Source organism: Amaranthus tricolor, chromosome 7 (assembly GCF_026212465.1).
Source record: "Amaranthus tricolor cultivar Red isolate AtriRed21 chromosome 7, ASM2621246v1, whole genome shotgun sequence".
NCBI classification, from domain to species: Eukaryota; Viridiplantae; Streptophyta; class Magnoliopsida; order Caryophyllales; family Amaranthaceae; genus Amaranthus; species Amaranthus tricolor.
The window spans coordinates 29,028,807-29,047,154 of NC_080053.1; the positions used below are offsets into that span (position 1 = coordinate 29,028,807).

The 18,348-nt window shown below is 32.2% G+C and overlaps 1 protein-coding gene across 4 annotated transcripts; it reads left to right on the forward strand.

The window, feature by feature from the left end:
- Nucleotides 1-370: 370 nt before the first annotated feature.
- On the forward strand, nucleotides 371-15,684 carry LOC130817584 (protein GRAVITROPIC IN THE LIGHT 1). 4 transcript variants are annotated; one of them, XM_057683377.1, is made up of 4 exons: nucleotides 371-646; nucleotides 1,156-1,259; nucleotides 13,591-13,635; nucleotides 13,806-15,684. In XM_057683377.1, exon 4 carries the CDS (start codon nucleotides 13,824-13,826, stop codon nucleotides 15,243-15,245), a length of 1,422 nt encoding a protein of 473 aa, XP_057539360.1. In that variant the 5' UTR covers nucleotides 371-646; nucleotides 1,156-1,259; nucleotides 13,591-13,635; nucleotides 13,806-13,823; the 3' UTR covers nucleotides 15,246-15,684. The 4 variants fall into 4 exon arrangements, with proteins under 4 accessions (XP_057539360.1, XP_057539359.1, XP_057539361.1 ...); XM_057683376.1 differs by having other exon boundaries at nucleotides 13,824-15,684; XM_057683378.1 differs by lacking the exon at nucleotides 13,591-13,635.
- Nucleotides 15,685-18,348: the final 2,664 nt, after the last annotated feature.

An 18,348-nucleotide genomic window follows, 5' to 3' on the forward strand; every position in this document is an offset into this window, starting at 1 on the left:
AAATCAATTATTTTTGAATAAGTTAGCCAAAGCAATTGGTAAGAAGGGTCTTTGGCAATCGATTTCCTTTTGCACTTTGTTTTAAGGTTGGTTTAGCTAAAGAAATGTTTGATAAATAACTTTTATACGAACTGTGAATTTGTTTTAAAGACAAAACTAGAAAATTATTATTATTTTTTTATTTGCTTTTGGCTTTTTATTTATATTTTTTATCAATAGTCAACAACTAATGAATAAATTTTACCATTAAATATCTTATTTATCGATTAATAATTTCAACTGGTCAAATCTATTTCATTCAAGGCTAAAATGGTAAACACAACTCCAACTTTTTTCTCATTATAATATAATCAAAACCTAGACTTCTTTTTATTAATTCTCCATTCCCCAATCTCTCTCCTTTTCTCAAAGCTTTCCCCCCTTTAAAATTTGTTTTGTTTAATAAAACAAAAAAATTCGCGCTTTCTCTCTCCTCGAGTTCCGCCATTTTTGAATTTCCTCGAGCTCCGCCATTTTTTCTACAGAACCTCTCTGCTTGGAAGTCGAAAATTTTGGAATCTTTTGTTGATACAAAATTCGAAATCGTTATAGTGATTGATCTTCGAAGTTCGACCTAATTTCATCAATTTTTCGGGGTTGTTGAAAGGTTCGTGTTTTCAGTTTTGATGAGAAATCTCACATTAAAGTTTGTTGATTCTTTTGTCGCGCATTACAATCGACAACTTTACCAACTTTCGACAGCGAATAATCTTATCTCTTTAAAATTAGCGACATTGCAACCCTGCCGTTTCTTTCTACTGCCTTACATTTTTCTTCAATTATTCTGGCATTGATCAACTCTATTGACTAGTAATAAGAGTATCTGTTTACACTTATCATCAGTCCGACTAGTCCGCTTTGAATTTTTTTGATTTTTAATTTAATGCTTACTAGGTATTTCCTTCGCCGTCGATTTTCTTTTAATATAGAATAATAACGTAAAAATATTGAAAAATCAAAGCCTTATATTTTTAAAATAGTCAATAAAAACTTCATTTCATTTCTTAGTGTAATTTTTAAATTTATGGTAGGAGTAGATATGTTGTTAAATTGAATTAGAGGTAAGTTTCATAGGGTTAAAGCTGTAGCTGATGAATTGTTGTTTTTGTTTCTTAGCTGCAGGGAACCCTGCAATAGAAACACAAAAAGAGGTCCTGCGTTCACTTTAAAATGCTCTACAGCTGAGCCAAGAATTCACGTGGTTTATTTATCGCTATTTTGTAAGTGAAAGGACCATTTTTTTAGTATATTTATTGTTAAGAAATTTGTTTTGAGTTCCAGCATATAATTTTGGATTTATTTGCATTACCAATATCTTGTTCATACGCCAAATTTAATACTTTGGGATGAGTACCAATCCTAACCGCACATCAAGAAATGGTGTTGCCTCCTAGCAAGATCAGGAACTTCTTTTGGTTGTAATTGTAGTATGGTGATTGATTTTAAAGCAGATATTTTTATTCACAAGATGAATCTTGACTGTAGTGAAATGGATCCAACGGTAGGCCATAGATGTAAGAATTTTTTTGGTTTTCTTTGAAATTCACGTGATTTTGACAAAATATGATGTAAATTGTAAATAATCGGATGTAGGAGGAGAAACCGGACTAGATTAGTATAAATAAAGTTAAAATAATTGAATAAAAAAATGAGTAAAAGTGACGCCCTCCATTTCTTAACAAGTGTTTATTTAATACTATGGGAGTTTTATTTGTTGTTATATAAATTTTTTTTATTTGTATCATAAATTTTGAATAAATATAATCTTTTTATTTTTTAATAACTTTTGTGGTTTCTACCTCTCTTTCACAAATTTAATTTTTAATATTTTAATATTTATTATGGTTTTTATATGTTTTTCACTAATTTTATAAAATATTTTTTTCATTAGTTGTAGTCTTCATATTTTTTTTATGAACTTTCTTTTAATATTTATATTTAATATTTTTTTCTCCATCAAATTTATTATTTAATAAAATAATATATTTTTTATTTAAAAAGTTTGATTTTTTTAATTCCCATGAATATTCCATATGAAAACTTCATTAAGGAATAAAGAGAGTATATACTTTATTTTATTATAAGAAATAGAAAAACTGTACTATGAATGAGATGAAACGTAAGTTTAGTTTATTGATGAGAATTTAAAGAGTCTATTCCCATTATATTGCTCAAAAAAAAAATTATTCCCACTTTGCATTATGTGGGAAACTATTTCCCACATTACCGTCCATGTCAGAATTTTTTTTTTTTTTTTTTTCAGACAAAACCGCCACTTGAGATGGCGGTTTGCCTTAAGCACTAAACCGCCACATGAAGTAGCGGTTTGCTTATTAATTTTTTTTTTTTAAAAAAAATTAAAATGACATGCTGTTTTGTACTGATATAAAACCGCCACTTGAAGTGGCGGTTTGCTTACTTTTTTTTTTTTTTTAAAAAAAAAAAATTTAATAATGTTTTGTACTACTACAAAACCGCCACTTGAAGTGGCGGTTATCTTACTTTTTATTTAAAAAAAAAAATATTGTTTTGTACTACTAAAAAACCGCCACTTCAAGTGGCGGTTTACTATTTTTTTTTTTTTTAAAAAAAAAATTAAAATCCACAAAACGCCATTTCAAGTAGCGGTTTAGTTCAAATCTCTTAACAAAACCGCCATTTCAGGTAGTGGTTTTATTAAAAAAAAAAAAAAAAAAATCTGACGTGGACGGTAATGTGGGAAATAGTTTCCCACATAATGCAAAGTGGGAATTATTATTTTTTTGAGCAATATAATGGGAATAGACTCGAATTTAAATAACGAGTTATAACCAAAATAACTGAAAAAATAAAATTAATTATGTGAGGGATAAGGAATCTTTTAAGAAAAATAAAATGTAAGAAATTTGAAATGTAAAAAAAAAAGGTTTAAAAGAACAGAGAAAAAAAAAGGAGCAAGGAATACCTGACGAATTTGTGAGGTGGTCCTTGTTATTATTAATGCAGAAGTGGGTCACACGGGGTCACAATTGACGGACTTGAATTTGCATTTTTTGCATTATTTGCATGCATGTTTTGAGTTTTTTTTTTTTTTTTTTTACTATTCGGTCCCTTTTGAATTAGTATATGGATGAGGGTTTTAGATCACAATTAAAATAGGAAAAACTGAAAATAGGTGTACATAACTTAAATATGGTATATATTTCGACGATAATTTTGTAAATAATTGAATATTTTCGAAAAGGTGTATATAAATGCTTAAAAAGTGTATATATTCGGATGACATTTTTGTAAATAATATGGACTTTTTCTTTCATAAAAATATGTATACCGTATAAGATAATATATACACCTGTTGCAATAATGTATATATCAGTCTGATTTTAGTTTTCACCAATTTAGTTGTTTTTACCTGATCCTGCTCCTATGGATGAAATTAAAAAAATATGGTAAAATATAAAAATAAAAATGAGTAAAAAGGAAAGTGTATTAAATGGGTGCTTTTGGCCTTTTGGAACGTTTGTATTTGGGAAGGTTCAACAATTTTTTGTTTTACATTACGTTTTTTCAGGCCCCTTTTAAAGTTTAAAAAATGAGTAATAATATTGGTTGCAGTTATTGCTTTGGTTTAACTAGTTATTATTATACTAAAAAAGACTAATATATGATGCGGAATTAAAAATGGGTTAAAGCGGTCTTGTTTGGGACTTGGTCGGGTTTAACCCAATTTTTCTGGTTTTTCGAGTGGGGCTGTTTTGGGGTGACGGGTTAAAATTTCCGGTTTGTCGGATTTAGGTGAATGTTAGGTTGGGTCCTGTTTTGGTTACTATATGGTTTTTAATCATGGATTATTGTATGAGTTTATGGAAAAATAAACTCAAAATCCGTTATAAAGCAAACTTTTTTAATAACCATGTTTTTATTTATGACTCAAACACTATTTCAACTCCAATCACAGGAATAGCCACCTCTGCAACGGCTACAATCACTTACTGGCAGGGGCAAAAGCGAGTATTTTAATTTGAGAAACTAAATAGCCAATACACTAGTAAATTAATAAATAAAAATAAGTTAGAATCCTAATTTTTGTTTTAAAATGGAAGAATTTTGTATAATTTATGAAAAAACATTTTTAAAATTATTCATCATCATCATTATACCCAATGTATCCCGCACATAGAAAACTATAATCGGGGTCTAGGGAGGGAAGAAAGATAACAACTCATACCTATAGAGGAGAGTTCGGTCAAAGAGTCCCTCAACTCGAGAAGGGTCTTCGAAGAGAGAGAAATCTGTAACTATTCAGAAGCCTGCAACTTACAACCCATGTTGACGATGAATAGTAATCACATAACTAAAAATACATAAAAATAGAATACGTACAAATAACTAAAAATAAAGATAAAAGGAAATGAGGTAAAGAGTGATGAGTAAAGGCAATGAACAATAGCAAACGGTGGGGTAAGAGGGATAGGTTTAGTAATCTAAGACGCGTATAAGGCGCCGCCAATTGCTTCTATCCCTGGTCAGGTCTTTGGAGAGGAAAAGTTAATGCAGTCACTTTTAATCTGTTCCTCCCATGTTCTCCTAGATTTTCCTCAATTTCTCTTGCTCTTCACTATGATGCATTCGATCTTTCTCACTGGGTCGTCATGGGTCTTTCTCTGCACATGTTCAAACCATCTCAACCTATTCTTACACATCTTTGCGGAGAGAGGTGCAACTTTTAACTTCTCCTTGAACTTCTGGTTTCTTATCCTATCAATCATAATATTACCACACATGCATCTTAGCATACGTATTTCTGCTGCTTCCATCCTCTGTTTGAAAACCTTCTTTACGGGCCAACATTCTGTCCCATACAAGAAAGCCAGTCTAATTGCAACGCGATAAAATTTACCTTTTAATCGCCTATGAAACTTTTTATCACAAAGCACCCTGGTTGTTGCTCGCCACTTAAGCTAACTCGCTTGTATACGATTAGTAACGTCTCCATCAATCTCCCCATAACTCTGAATCACCAATTCTAAATATTTGAACTTGGACGTATATGCAACAACTTCTCCCCCTATGGTCACCTCTGGCTCCCCTATTGAATCTATCCCATTAAAATCGCATTGCAAGTATTTTGTCTTCAAACGGCTTTCCTCAACTCTTTCAATTTACTATTACCCTCCTTCTTGGTTTCTGCGGCCAAAACTATATTCTCGACGAAAAGTATGCACCATGGTACGGTCTCCCAGATGGATTTAGAGATTTCCTCTAGAATGATCGTAAAAATGAAAAGACTTAGTGTTGATCCCTGATGCAATCCCACTTTAATTGGGAAGGATTCTGTCATACCCACCGGTGTATTGTATGAATGTTAGTCGACAATTTGTCATACATGTACTGTATTACCTCAATGTACATTCGTGAAATACCTCTATTCTTGAGGCTATTCCAAATAATGCTTCGTGGTATGCTATCATATGCTTTCTCCAGGTCAGTGAACACCAGAAGCAAATCCTTCTTTCGCTCCCTATACTTTTCTATCAGTCTCCTCAAAAGATGAATTGCCTCTGTGGTTGATCTTCTCGGCATGAATCCGAGTTGGTTCTCTCTAATCACCGTCTCTCGTCTAATTCTTTTATCAATCACTCTTTTTCACAGCATTATAGTGTGGCTTAGAATTTTGATTCCTCTATAGTTTCCGCATACTTGTGCATCGCCCTTGTTATTAAACAGTTTGATAAGTGTGCTAACCCTCTATTCTTCTGGCATCTTACTAGACCTCAAGGTGACATTAAAAAGGTTAGTAAGCCAATGAATGTCCTCCTCTACTAAACCCCTCCATACCTTAATTGGAATGTTATCAGGTCCAACTGCCTTTGATCCCTCCATCTTTTTGAGAGCTTCTACTCTTCCGCCGTGGTAATATCGATAATCGACCTGTGATCCTGTGTTCTTTCGATGTCCGAAGTTTGTTGAATTTCCTCCTTTAGACCCCTAGTATTATTGATGCTATCTCATCTTGATGTCCTTTTGTCTAGGGAGTACTCGTCCATCTTCATTCTTAGTGAACTTCACTGTCCCTAAGTCCTTCTTCTACCTATATCTTGCATTTGTCAACTTAAAAATATACTTCTCCCCCTTTTTGGTATCAAGCTCTTGATAAAAGGCTTCAAACACACGATCTTTTGGCTCCACTACTGCTTTCTTTGCCGCCTTTTTTTTCTTCTTTATACTTTCCCTTCTTATGTATGTTATCCTCCTCCTCCATGCAAGCCATAAGTTCTTTGAATCTCCTATTTTTATCTTTTATCTTTTGTTGCACTTCTTCGTTCCACCACCACGACTCTTTGTACGCCTTTGGTTTCCCCGTCGACACCCTATTTGATTTGCATCGTCTAATATACTTGTGTAACCCGACGTCTTGATCTTGTTGGATAAGGTTGCGACCATATCCCTTTAAGTCTACCCTACATGATCGTTTGCCTGACCTTTACCTTCTTCTCATCCGAAACACTAGTACTAATAACCTATATTGGGTGGGCATCTCTGTACCCAGCACGTCCTTATAGTCTAGGCACGAACTCTGACATCCTTTCGTATTAAACAGTAGTCAATTTGAGTTGCATGCTCACCGCTCTTGTACGTAATCAAGTTCCCATCATTCTTTCTAAAGATCGAGTTTGCTATAACCAACTCCTTTGCTAACGCAAACTCAAGCAACATCTCTCCACTCTCGTTTCTTCCACCATAACAAAAACCGCCATGAAGTGAGTGATAGTTAACTGCCTCTTTACCTATGTCCATTGAAATCTCCACCTATAAAAACTTTTTCACCGGCAGGAATGGTATCTATAAGGCCAACCAAGTTATCCCAAAACTCACGTTTCACTTCATCTAGCCCAACTTGCAGCTCATATGCACTAATGATTGATATGACCTCTTCTCCCACTACTATTCTAACTAGCATAATTCTATCATTGCACTCCTAACTTCTACCACTTGCTTTAGGATATCATTAGCTACAAGAATACCGACTCCACTTCGTTTCCCATCCAAACCTGCATACCATAGCTTATAACCCTTTAAAACGCTTGCTTTTTGCCCCTTCCACCAAGGTTCCTGAACGCAAGCCACCTGAATCTTGTATTTAGAAAGTTTAGTCGCCAACTCCAACGACTTGGCTTGTAGGGTGCCTATGTTTTAAATCCCCACTCTTCAACATTCTACTTATGTTGCCCCCTTTGCCCCCCTCCTTTGACCCGACCTTAGGTTACCATAAGTCTGCCTTAACTCTATACTTGATAATTCGTGGATCAGACAAGATCTTAAAGTTTGGTGACGCCGTTAACTCGAACACAATCAAGCCAAGACCTCGCAAAGATTAGAATAGAGACACACATTAAAAAGATAGACTAATAATAAATAAAGGGATAGATAGAACTAAACAACAAAAAAACAAAAAACAAAAAACCAACACAAAAAACAACAACAAAACCAAGACCAAAAACTACGAAGACACACACAAAAGACCAAGGTCACCAAACAAATCTACTATTGCACTAATAAAACTAGGAAATGAAGAACAAAGCTGAGGCACTACTACACCCACTATACAGAGCAGAACACTCGCTCACGGACTCCAAAGAATAAATTGCAGGAAAAAACGAAAAACAACAAAGGCAAGAAGACTCACGGACGGGTACCACTCTTTCTACTAGTTGAACGCCGGTCGAAATACCTTCCCCAAACTGTCTAGGTTGAACCATCGAGAGTGGGGATGAGGATGCCGGCATGATGTCGCTACTTAACTATGGTGGTGACGGATTCCGCACCTGCACCTGCAACTGAGAAGGAGGAAAGAAAGGGGGGGTGAGGGTGGAGGTGGGAGCAGCGGTGAGGTGGAGGGGTTTGTTTAGCCGTTGAGGAGGAAGAAGGTAATTAGCCGTTAGAGAATAGCAGTTATTGTACTCTTATGTTTGTAAAATTATTAGTTTGGAAAAAATATAAGAAAACATTGGATTGATGGTTTCTACAAAGATTTGAACCAAATACCTTAAAATATATTTTTATTACTTTGATAAGCTTTAAAGGTTATGTAGTATACTAATTCTTAAATGAGATGATTTCAAGGTGAGGCCATTTCTATTAGGCTGACTCAATATATATCTTTTGTTTTAAAATGATCACATATAACGTTAAAGTGATATTTGTAATTTTAATATAATTACTTTTTATAATCTTAGAGTGATTACTTATAACCTTAAAATGATTACTTATGATCGTAAAATAATCAATTAAGGAAATAGACTATTATATGGACTCGTCTCATCATGAGAAGGTCTCATTTTAAAATTAGGGGATGGAGTATTATAAATTAGTAAGGGCAGGGTACCAAGTTAAAATACAATACTGTACGTGTTTGGATCAAGGATAGAGCCCCGCCACAGTGTAGTTTCACCCCTGCTTACTCGCTTCTGACTGGACTACCTCATTCTTTTCTCCTAATGTAACGCTTTTCATCCACTGATCTATCCACTGGGATGGCTCGTTTTAGAAAAATGAAATGGGGTGGAAGTAGAACTGTGTTTTTGGCCTTTTTTTTAAAGAGTCAAATTCAGTTTTGATTGTGGATGATGATACTGTATGTGGAAGGAATAGTTGCATGATAAAAAATCAAAAGATAATAGGTGACAGTGTCATTTTATTTTGGTAAATTTTAAACACAAATTCTTACTTGAAATGATTTTTATAAAAGACGCATTTCAAATGCATCGATTTATTATTACTAAAAAAGACAACTACAAAATAACGCGTGCTGTGTAACCAATTTGAAGTTGATGTTATAACTTATTGAAGTTGGTATTATAACTTATTAGAGTTGGTATTATAACGTATTAAAGTTCGTATTTGAAGTTGGCATTTTAACCTATTAAATTATTTTAACTTCAAGTTGTTAACCTATTAGAGATGGTGTTATAACTTATAGAAGTTGGTATTATAACCTATTAGCAGAAGCGATTCTAAGGGGGTTCGAGGTGCACAATCGCATAGGCCCCAAAACCTAAAAGGCCCCATATAGAAAAAATCATATTAATGTTCATAGGATCAAATCTTATTAATAAGGTAGAGTAGTTGGTGAGAGCTTTATTGTATTAATGTTAATAGGATCAAATCTTATTAATTACATTTTTCTATTTGCAAAGTATTCCTTTTTTAACCCCTTACATCTTCTCTTTACATCTTCTCTTACATCATTTATTTTTCACCCATTTATTAAACATCAATAATCACTAAAAATAATCAACCTTATATTTCTTAATTTTTCATTCTTTTAAACTTTACATTTTTTATTATTTTTTATTGACCCATTACTTTTTTTCTCTTCCTTCTTGATATTAGAGATGAATATTTAATTTTTAACAAATTAATTGAGTTATTTTTATAAAATAAATATTAACGTAGATAGAAAATGCGTTGAGTTTTTATTTTAGTTTAAGAAAATCTCTTTCGATTATAAAAGGCCCCAAGGTTAGAAATTTATGAAAAATAAATCGGGCCTCGGAATACTTTGCTCCGCCCCTGCCTATTAGAGTTAGTATTGTAACCTAATAAAATTGGTATTTTAACCTATTAAATTGTTGTTTTAACATGAAGTTTTCAAAGTTGGTACTATAATCTGTTAAAGTTGGCATTTTAACCTAATAGAGTTGAATTTTAACCTGTTGAAGTTGGTATGTTAACTCGTTGAAGTTGATTTTTAAAGTTGGCATTTTAACCAATTACAACAGGTTAAAATATCAACTTCAATAGGTTAAAAATATCTACTGTTACAGGTTATAGTACCAACTTCAATAGGTTAATAATTTAAGGTTAAAACAATAATTTAGTAGGTTAAAACACCAACTCCAAATACCAATTTCAATAGGTTATAATACCAACTTTAATAGGTTATAACTCCAACTTTAAATATGTTTAAACGCATGTGTCAGTTTTTAGGTTTTTCTTTTTTTTTTAATTGTTGGGCATTTGGGCTAGGTCTGAGATAGCCGTCTTTTATAAAGACGATCCCTCAGGAAAATGTCTAAATTTTAAAATATAACAATAAATTTCATATCATTTCTTTTAATCTCCTTTACAAATCATGTGCTTTTATTGATTAATCTATTAGAATAAATTTATATTTTCAATTTATTTTTATGTTAAAGAAAATAAAATAAAAAATTATTTAAAATGTGTATTTGGAATGATTGAAGAAGAAAATATTAAACATTTGAATAAAAATTGGTGAAAGTGTAAAATCATTTTTGAAAAGATATAACAAATTCAATGAGACGGAGTTAATTAAATATTTCAAGAAATTAAATAATATATGCACGAAAAAGTACTAAAAATTATAAAAAATAACCCTCTTCTTTTAACATTCTCAAACATATATGTAAATGATAAAAGTAATTATGTCCATCATTAAAGAATTCTAAAGATATCTAATTCATGAAACAATCAGACAAAGTTGTATAACATCCAAAAATAAAGTTGTGCATGACACATGAGTACCGAAAAATGTGAAAGGTGGATGCAGAGGTGTACTGCTCATCTTAGCTTTTTAGGAGCACTATTTATCAAACAATATGACTGTGAATTTCTTACTGTAATAATAAATTGGAGGGAGAATCTCAATGTTAGTAGTAAATTACAATGGATTATTGGCAAATTAAATAGTTATTAGGCAGCTATTGGCCAAAAATCGGTTGTTTAACTATTAGGTCGGGTACTGAAGTCGGATACTGGTACGTGTCTAAGTGTCAGATACGTCTAAATATTTAATTTTATACCTAAAATAAAGTGTCAACGTGTCATACTATTGTCCAAGCATCAAAGATCGGACACGGTACGTAAAGCAAAATGGAAAATCCAAGTGACATAGAGTACAACAGAAATGCTATTTAATAGGAGTAAGTAAGGTTGAAATTGGTTGGGAGGTCTTATAATCATTTCTTCCGTGAAGTGGTTTTATTGCTTGTTGGATTGGGACAAATATAGTTCAAACTAATTACTCCTATTAGTCTAAATATAGGATAAGAGTATCAATTAGGAGTATCATTTTTGACAGGAGAATATAAGTCACTTTCAAGTTTCAACTTGTCTCACTAGTTTGGGAATTGGGATGCAGGGTACTCTAAATATCTCTTTGGTTCAGTCATTAAATCCAGCTTCACAATACTGGTTTTCCTCTTGCAATTTACTTTCATATTAAAATGTAACATATGCATATGAGTAGACTTGATTAGTTTTGATCTGAAACACATGAAAATAGTGGCTAATATCTAGAAAATGTTGACTTGTGACATGATGCACATGAACATGACTTCACAGCGAAAAGAAGCAGGCTAAAACGACTATTTCTCAACTCGACCTATTTAAACTTGTTTCTTTTGGTTAAGTTACTTGAACTTTAATGCTCATGTTGAACACAAATACGTGTTTAAGTCTGATCAACTTGACTATTTTATAAAAAAAAATTTCAAGATTGTGAACCAAAGATTGAAGTGTCAAGTATCGTCTATGCCCGAGTATCAAGGACCCCACACAATCTTATGCGGATACTTGAGATAAAGTAAAACGTTCTGTTACATTTTCTAAAGAAATTTGCCAATTTTTTGAGTTTCATTGCCCTATTTAAGTACACACCCATTGTATTATCAATCAATTTTTGTGTTTCTGGTTAACATTTCTCTTGTGAGTCTCAGAAATTGAATGTTAATATATTGTTTTATGAAAAAAAAATAATTTTATAAAAAAACCTTTTCATTTACTTTGAAAAGTTCTATAATAAGTAAAAAATAGATATCAAAATTCTTGACCCGCTATATTGACCCGTGTAAAAATGCGGTAACAGTCATGATCATAGTAACGAAACGGTGGTTTGGTAACGGGAGTGATGCGGTTATCATAACGCCTAAATATCGGTCGAATCATAAGATATCCCTTGATACAGCTCAAAACGCGTTCTTTTACACCTTTACAACGCATGAAATATCGATTCAAATGCTTTGGAAACCTTTACATCGTGGCCAATGCGATGCTATGCGGCCTTGTTTCTACGCTATGCTGCCGGAACTGGTCAATCAAATACAAATGAACCTGTATATAACCCAATAATAAAATGATCTGATCTGACCGACCATTTTGCTAGATCTACATATAGCTATATAAGCATTGTTGAAGTTAGGCTGATATTCTCTGAGGCTATATTGCTTTTTAATTCAATCTAATATTCTTGGATATGCTTCTCACATTAAAATAAACTGATCCTAGAATTACTTCCATAGGATTCTCTGTATGTTCCTAAACTGTGGCTTTGTTCTTTTTTATGAACACACAGCTCAAGGATTCGTGAGATACATATAATATAATAAACTTTGTTTGCTACGTTGTGCAATAGACAATACTGACAGTGAACGAAGTGTGCTCAACTTGTCCTCATGCTGGAGCTTCTCTGAAGTTTTATATTATTACCTTTTCAAACTATGTCTGTTCTTGGAAACTTAAAACTCAGTTTCCTCCTTTTCACATAACGGATTCATCTTGACCAGGAAGCATTGGATCATTTTTTTTAAGAAAAAATAATATTAATAATTCAACTTTTTATTTATCCGTTGTGAATAATTTCATCTTTTGATTATTTTTAATCCAACATTTGCTCTTAATTTATTCTCAATATACCCTTTTTGTTTTCTAATAAATTCAACATATTCTCTTAATTTGCTATCAGTATACCCTATTAGTATGTTGACATTAATAATCCAACCTTTTATTTACCCGTTGTGAATAATTCCACCTTTTGATTATTTTTGATCCTAACATTTGCTCTTAATTTATTTCCAATATACCCTTTTATTTTCTAATAAATTCAACCTTTTCTCTTAGCTTGCTATCAGGATACCCTATTAGTATGTTAACAGCAAACTAAGGGCAAATGTTAGTTTACTACTTCCTTCGTTCCACTATATTATCACATTTGACTTTTTACGCAATCCAATGTGTTATTTTGATGATGTGTATATTGAATTATACAGATCTAAAAATTATAAAAAGTTAATATTAATAAAGTATGCGATTCGATTTTCAAACAAGATTCCACTTGACTATATTTTTCTTATATGTTAACCGCAATATAACCGCAATATATAAAATAAACTTGAACGATGAATAGTGTTAATAATCGTTGTGTAGAGAGTATTTCAAAACGGAAGAAGTAAAAGATAATTCTACGTTAGGATTATTCACTGCAGATGGGTGAAAGGTTATATTATTAATGTCAATTTTTCCGTATTTTTAATAGCTACATTTGGCCCGATATTTTGCCATGTGTGCAGAGTGCTTGATATAATGTTTGGATAAAAATTTAATGTGCGTATTTTTATCATAGAATATTTCTGTTAGGTTGTGTCACATCCTGATCAAGGCATTCTGGTGTTTTTAGGTTGATCATATGGCTTATTTTAGGAGGTTTACAGTACCTTTGATTATGTACTTAGTAAGCATTGTTTAGTGTTTCTTTCTTTTTATTCTTTATAGGAAAGCATTTGTGGTGATTGTGCATCCTCAAAGGCAAAAAATAAAGTAAGTATATGTTGAATAATGGCTTAGATCCATGAGTTAAAGCAAATCTTACTTTTCTTTTCTGATAAATATTCTTAAACTATAATCATTACATCTGTGCTGTGTTCTTATGGTTTTCTTCCCCATTACTATTCTGCAAATTGAAACTACTTGAATAAACTATTTCTTAGTTTCCACTGTTTTTTCAGATGGATTCTGTTAAGCGACCAGCAACAACCCCAAGTAAGAGTCGGATTGCTCGAGCAATCTCCAAAGTTCTCCATGTTCGTGCAATCACTGGTATTACTCCATCTGATGGATTGCAGAAGGTGAAAACGAAAGACAGAATCCAGGGTGTAAAACCACAAGACAAGATAAAGGAGATGAAGCCGCATGAAAAAACTCGATCATCGAAGCCTCAAGATAAAGTTAAGGCTGATTTTGTTCATGTTCATTGCAAGTTGGGTGAGAAAGAAGATGAAGAAATTGCAAATAGGCTTGCCCGCAAATCTGTTCTTGGTAAAATATTTGCCAGTATTTCGAGTATCAAAGCTGCATACGCACGGTTACAATTTGCACAGTCTCCGTATGATGCAGAAGCAATCCAATCGTCTGATGAGATGGTGGTATCGGAGTTGAAAACTTTGGCGGAGGTGAAACGATGTTTTTTGAAGAAACAGTTTGATTCATTTCCTGAGAAGAGTTTACTTACATATGACTTGCAAGAGCAGAAGAATATGGTTAAAACATATGAAATAACAGGGAAGAAATTGGAATATGAGGTTAAGCTGAAAGAGTCGGAAATCACATTCCTGAAGGAGAAACTAGAGGAATGCAAGAAAGAGAATTGGTTACTCGAAAAACGATTGAATGCTAGTGGCTCACTCTCTGTTCTCGACAACCTTCATATGTCGGGTCTAAGTCCTCACCATTTCGTTCCTGTTCTTCGGCATACTGTAAGATCCATTCGAACTTTCGTAAAGCTAATGGTCAAGGAAATGCAGTCTGTTGGGTGGAATTTAGAGGCTGCAGCCAATGTTATCCATCCTGGTGTTTCGTACTGTAAGCAAGAGCATATATGCTTCGCATTCGAGTCATACGTAAGTAAAGAAATGTTCGATAGTTTCCACATTCCCAACTTTGTGCTTACTAATGAATCTTTACCCGAACACAAGCATTGTCGAAGGCTGTTTTTTGAGAGATTCACAGAACTAAAGTCTGTTAAAGCAAAAGATTATCTGTGCCAGAAACCGAAATCAACATTTGGGAAGTTCTGCCGAGCCAAATACTTGAGGCTAGTGCACCCAAAAATGGAGTCATCCTTCTTTGGAGATCTAACCCAAAGAAACCTTGTGAAGTCTGGTGAGTACCCAGAAACTACTTTCTTCAGCACATTTGCAGAAATGTCAAAGAGAGTATGGCTCCTACATTGCTTAGCATACTCTTTCGATCCAGTCGCTACGATATTTCAGTTCAAGAAAATGTGTCGATTTTCCGATGTATACATGGATAGCGTCTCTGATGAGGCGTTCTTACCAGAGACAGAACCATGTCTAGCATTCACAGTAATTCCTGGGTTCAAGATTGGTAAAACCATAATCCAATCACAGGTATACCTCTCTAAAGCATAACCCACCATGATGAATATTCTGTGATTTGATCAGATGGTGTAGATTAGATAGGGAATGTGGGTTAGGCCCACAATTGATCTGGAAAGCCATTGTTGAATCATGAATGATCTTTGTTGGGTGATTGTGCCTCAATTATCGAAAAAAGAAAAGTTTAAGTGGGGACTGGAACTGTCGTGCAACATAGTTAATACTTAATTGGGTCATATTGTCCCTAAATCTTGGCTTTTTATTGTTTGAATGCAAAAATGCATGAATCGTTGGTGCCCATAAAAGAGAATGTGGGATTAGTTTAAGATTTACCATATTGCCCAATTTTTGTTGATACCCAACCCTGACTTTGTACGAGATATTGGACTGATGTCCATAATCATATTCGCATTAAGTAGAACATATTAATTGTTATGAATTTGTATATGAAATACATTTTAGGAGTTTGTTTTAGTGTTGCATAGTATTTGCCTCTTGGTAATAATAAGTATTAAAAGGCTCCATCTACTTGGTGAAATTAAAAATTAAACTCAACATGATTATTATTTTGCAATTCTCAGCTTGTTTATTGATGTAATTTGATAATAAATACATAAATAGGTTTTTACACTAAAAAAGTGTGCTTTGACTTTAAATTTAAAGAGTGATTTAAGAACTGTAATTAAGTGGAGTGGAGACTAATGAGTATATATTTGTGAATGGAAGATTAAGGAAATGTTTACTCTAAATATTACTTCTATATGTTATAGATTCAATAGGTCTTTTGAAAGACAGCTCCTGAAGCCCAACCCAATTTACAAATACACATTATGTGCACGCATATCAAAAAATGCCTACTACAAATTTTAGTAGGTATTGTGAACTAGTTTTAGAAGGCATTTATTTTAGTTTTAAAAGGTCTTTTTGCATACTAAAGTAGACATTTTGAATAGTTAATGTAGGCATTTCGAACTGGTTATAGTAAATATTTTTGCATACTGAAGTAGACATATAAACACCTTCAACATATAACATAAATTTCTACATTAAATAACCTAAACGCCTACAGCACATGATATAAACATTTACAACAGATAATATAAATACCTACTTTAAATTACCTAAACATCTATATCACATAACAAAAATACCAAAAGCATATAACAAAAAAATCTACAGCAAATAACCTAAACACCTATAGTGTATGACTTAAACCCTTACAACAAACAACCTAAATACCTACAGCACATAACACCTACTTCACAAGTTCTGCATGTTAAAAACACCTATTTAACACATTGTTTATCCCTACTTGACGTATCTTAAATGTCTATTTGAAGTATTCTAAATCCCTGCCGAATAAGTGTGCAGTTACACTACATTTTTTTCATTTTAAAAGACGGTTCTTCATAACAATTTGTATTGTAAATTAAATTTATTTTAAACTTACACTAAAGGCAGAGTATACAAATTAAAGAAAATTTGAATAGAAAAAATACAATAGATGAATAAGATGTTATTTAAGGCATATCAACATTACATTTCCAAATTGCGTATTTATATTTTATATAAATTATTGCTCACATTTGCTAAGCACTAGTGTTCATTTCTAGTGTTTGCTTATCTTTTTGCTCGCAACAAAGCAAGACATTTACATTATTTCCTTGACTTCCAACACTCCTTAAAGGTTAACGCTAATTCATAAACAACTCTCGTGAGAGATGTTTCCCCCAAGCCAAAAAAATAAATAAAAATATCTACTACACGTTATTCATAAAATATAGTTTCTTTATTTATGGTAGACATATTTTTCTAATATCTCTAAATTCAAAAATCAAAAAGAAATAAAATACAGTTTTAAAATATTTGCAATGTTTACTTTTTCACGCAATTCAATGTATTAATTCAATCCTTAATATTTATAATTATGTATATTAAAAAAATCATTAAAATTTGATATTAATAATCTTTGCATTGAGACGAATCAAACAAGATCCCACTTGACTATGTTTTAATTTATAAATTATAAATTAATCACAAATTAAGAGAGATAAGTGAGTGCATGTATTTCCAATATTGCGAGTAAATTAGAATGAAGGAAGTATTTGATTCTTAAATTTGATAATTATAAACTCAAAATCAAATCAAACACAATAAAATGAAAATACAGGTATAATAATTTGGTGATCAAATTTGACAGTAAAAATATGATTCTTAAAGAAGATAACAAATCAATACTTAGCTTAATGTCTTACTTAACATAACAAAAAATCGTACTTGACATACCATAAACCTCTACTACACATGCCATAAACCCGTACTACACATACCATAACCCCCCTACAACATATATCTTAAACACCTATCTCGAATATCATAAACACCTACTATGTAATCCATTAACACCTTTCGTACCATAAATGCCTACTTTAGATATTCAAAGCTCTACTACACAAATTAAAAATTTCTAATTCATATGTATTGTAAACACCTACTTTTCATATTATAAACACATACTTCTCATACAATAAACGCCTACTTCTCTTACGTCATATATCAAAAATTCCTACTTCACAAATCATAAACAACTATTTCATTTAGTCAAAATATCTAATTTACGTACTAAAAACCCTACGTGACGTATTACAAAAACCTACTTCACGTACTAAAAATTCCTACTTTATATATCACAAACAGAATAGGTATCTTAATTAGTTGAAGTATGTATTTTAATGAGTCATAAATGTTGCTTTAATTAGTAAAAATAAGTATGATAATGGTTCACAATATGCATTGTACATGTACAAGTAAGTACTATGATGGTTTATTGTAAATATTTTTTATCAGTAAAAGCGAGTATTTAAAATGTCTATTTATTATCTTAAAACATCCATTTTTAAATCTTAAAACTCTTGTTTTAAACTATAAAACACCTACTATAAGTAGTTAAATGTCTACTTATATTAGCCTCCAAAACGAAGAAACAGATTAGCCTCCAAAACGAAGAAACAGACTCCTACTATAATAGGTAAAACACCTACTACAAACACCAATTCAGATATCAAAAACATCTATTTTAGATATTAAAGACCTTACTTTACATATCACAAACACCCATTACAGATACAAAATATCC

Excerpts from the sequence above, each read along its gene's own strand:
- LOC130817584 (XM_057683377.1), top strand. The coding sequence starts at position 13,824 with ATGGATTCTGTTAAGCGACCAGCAACAACCCCAAGTAAGAGTCGGATT.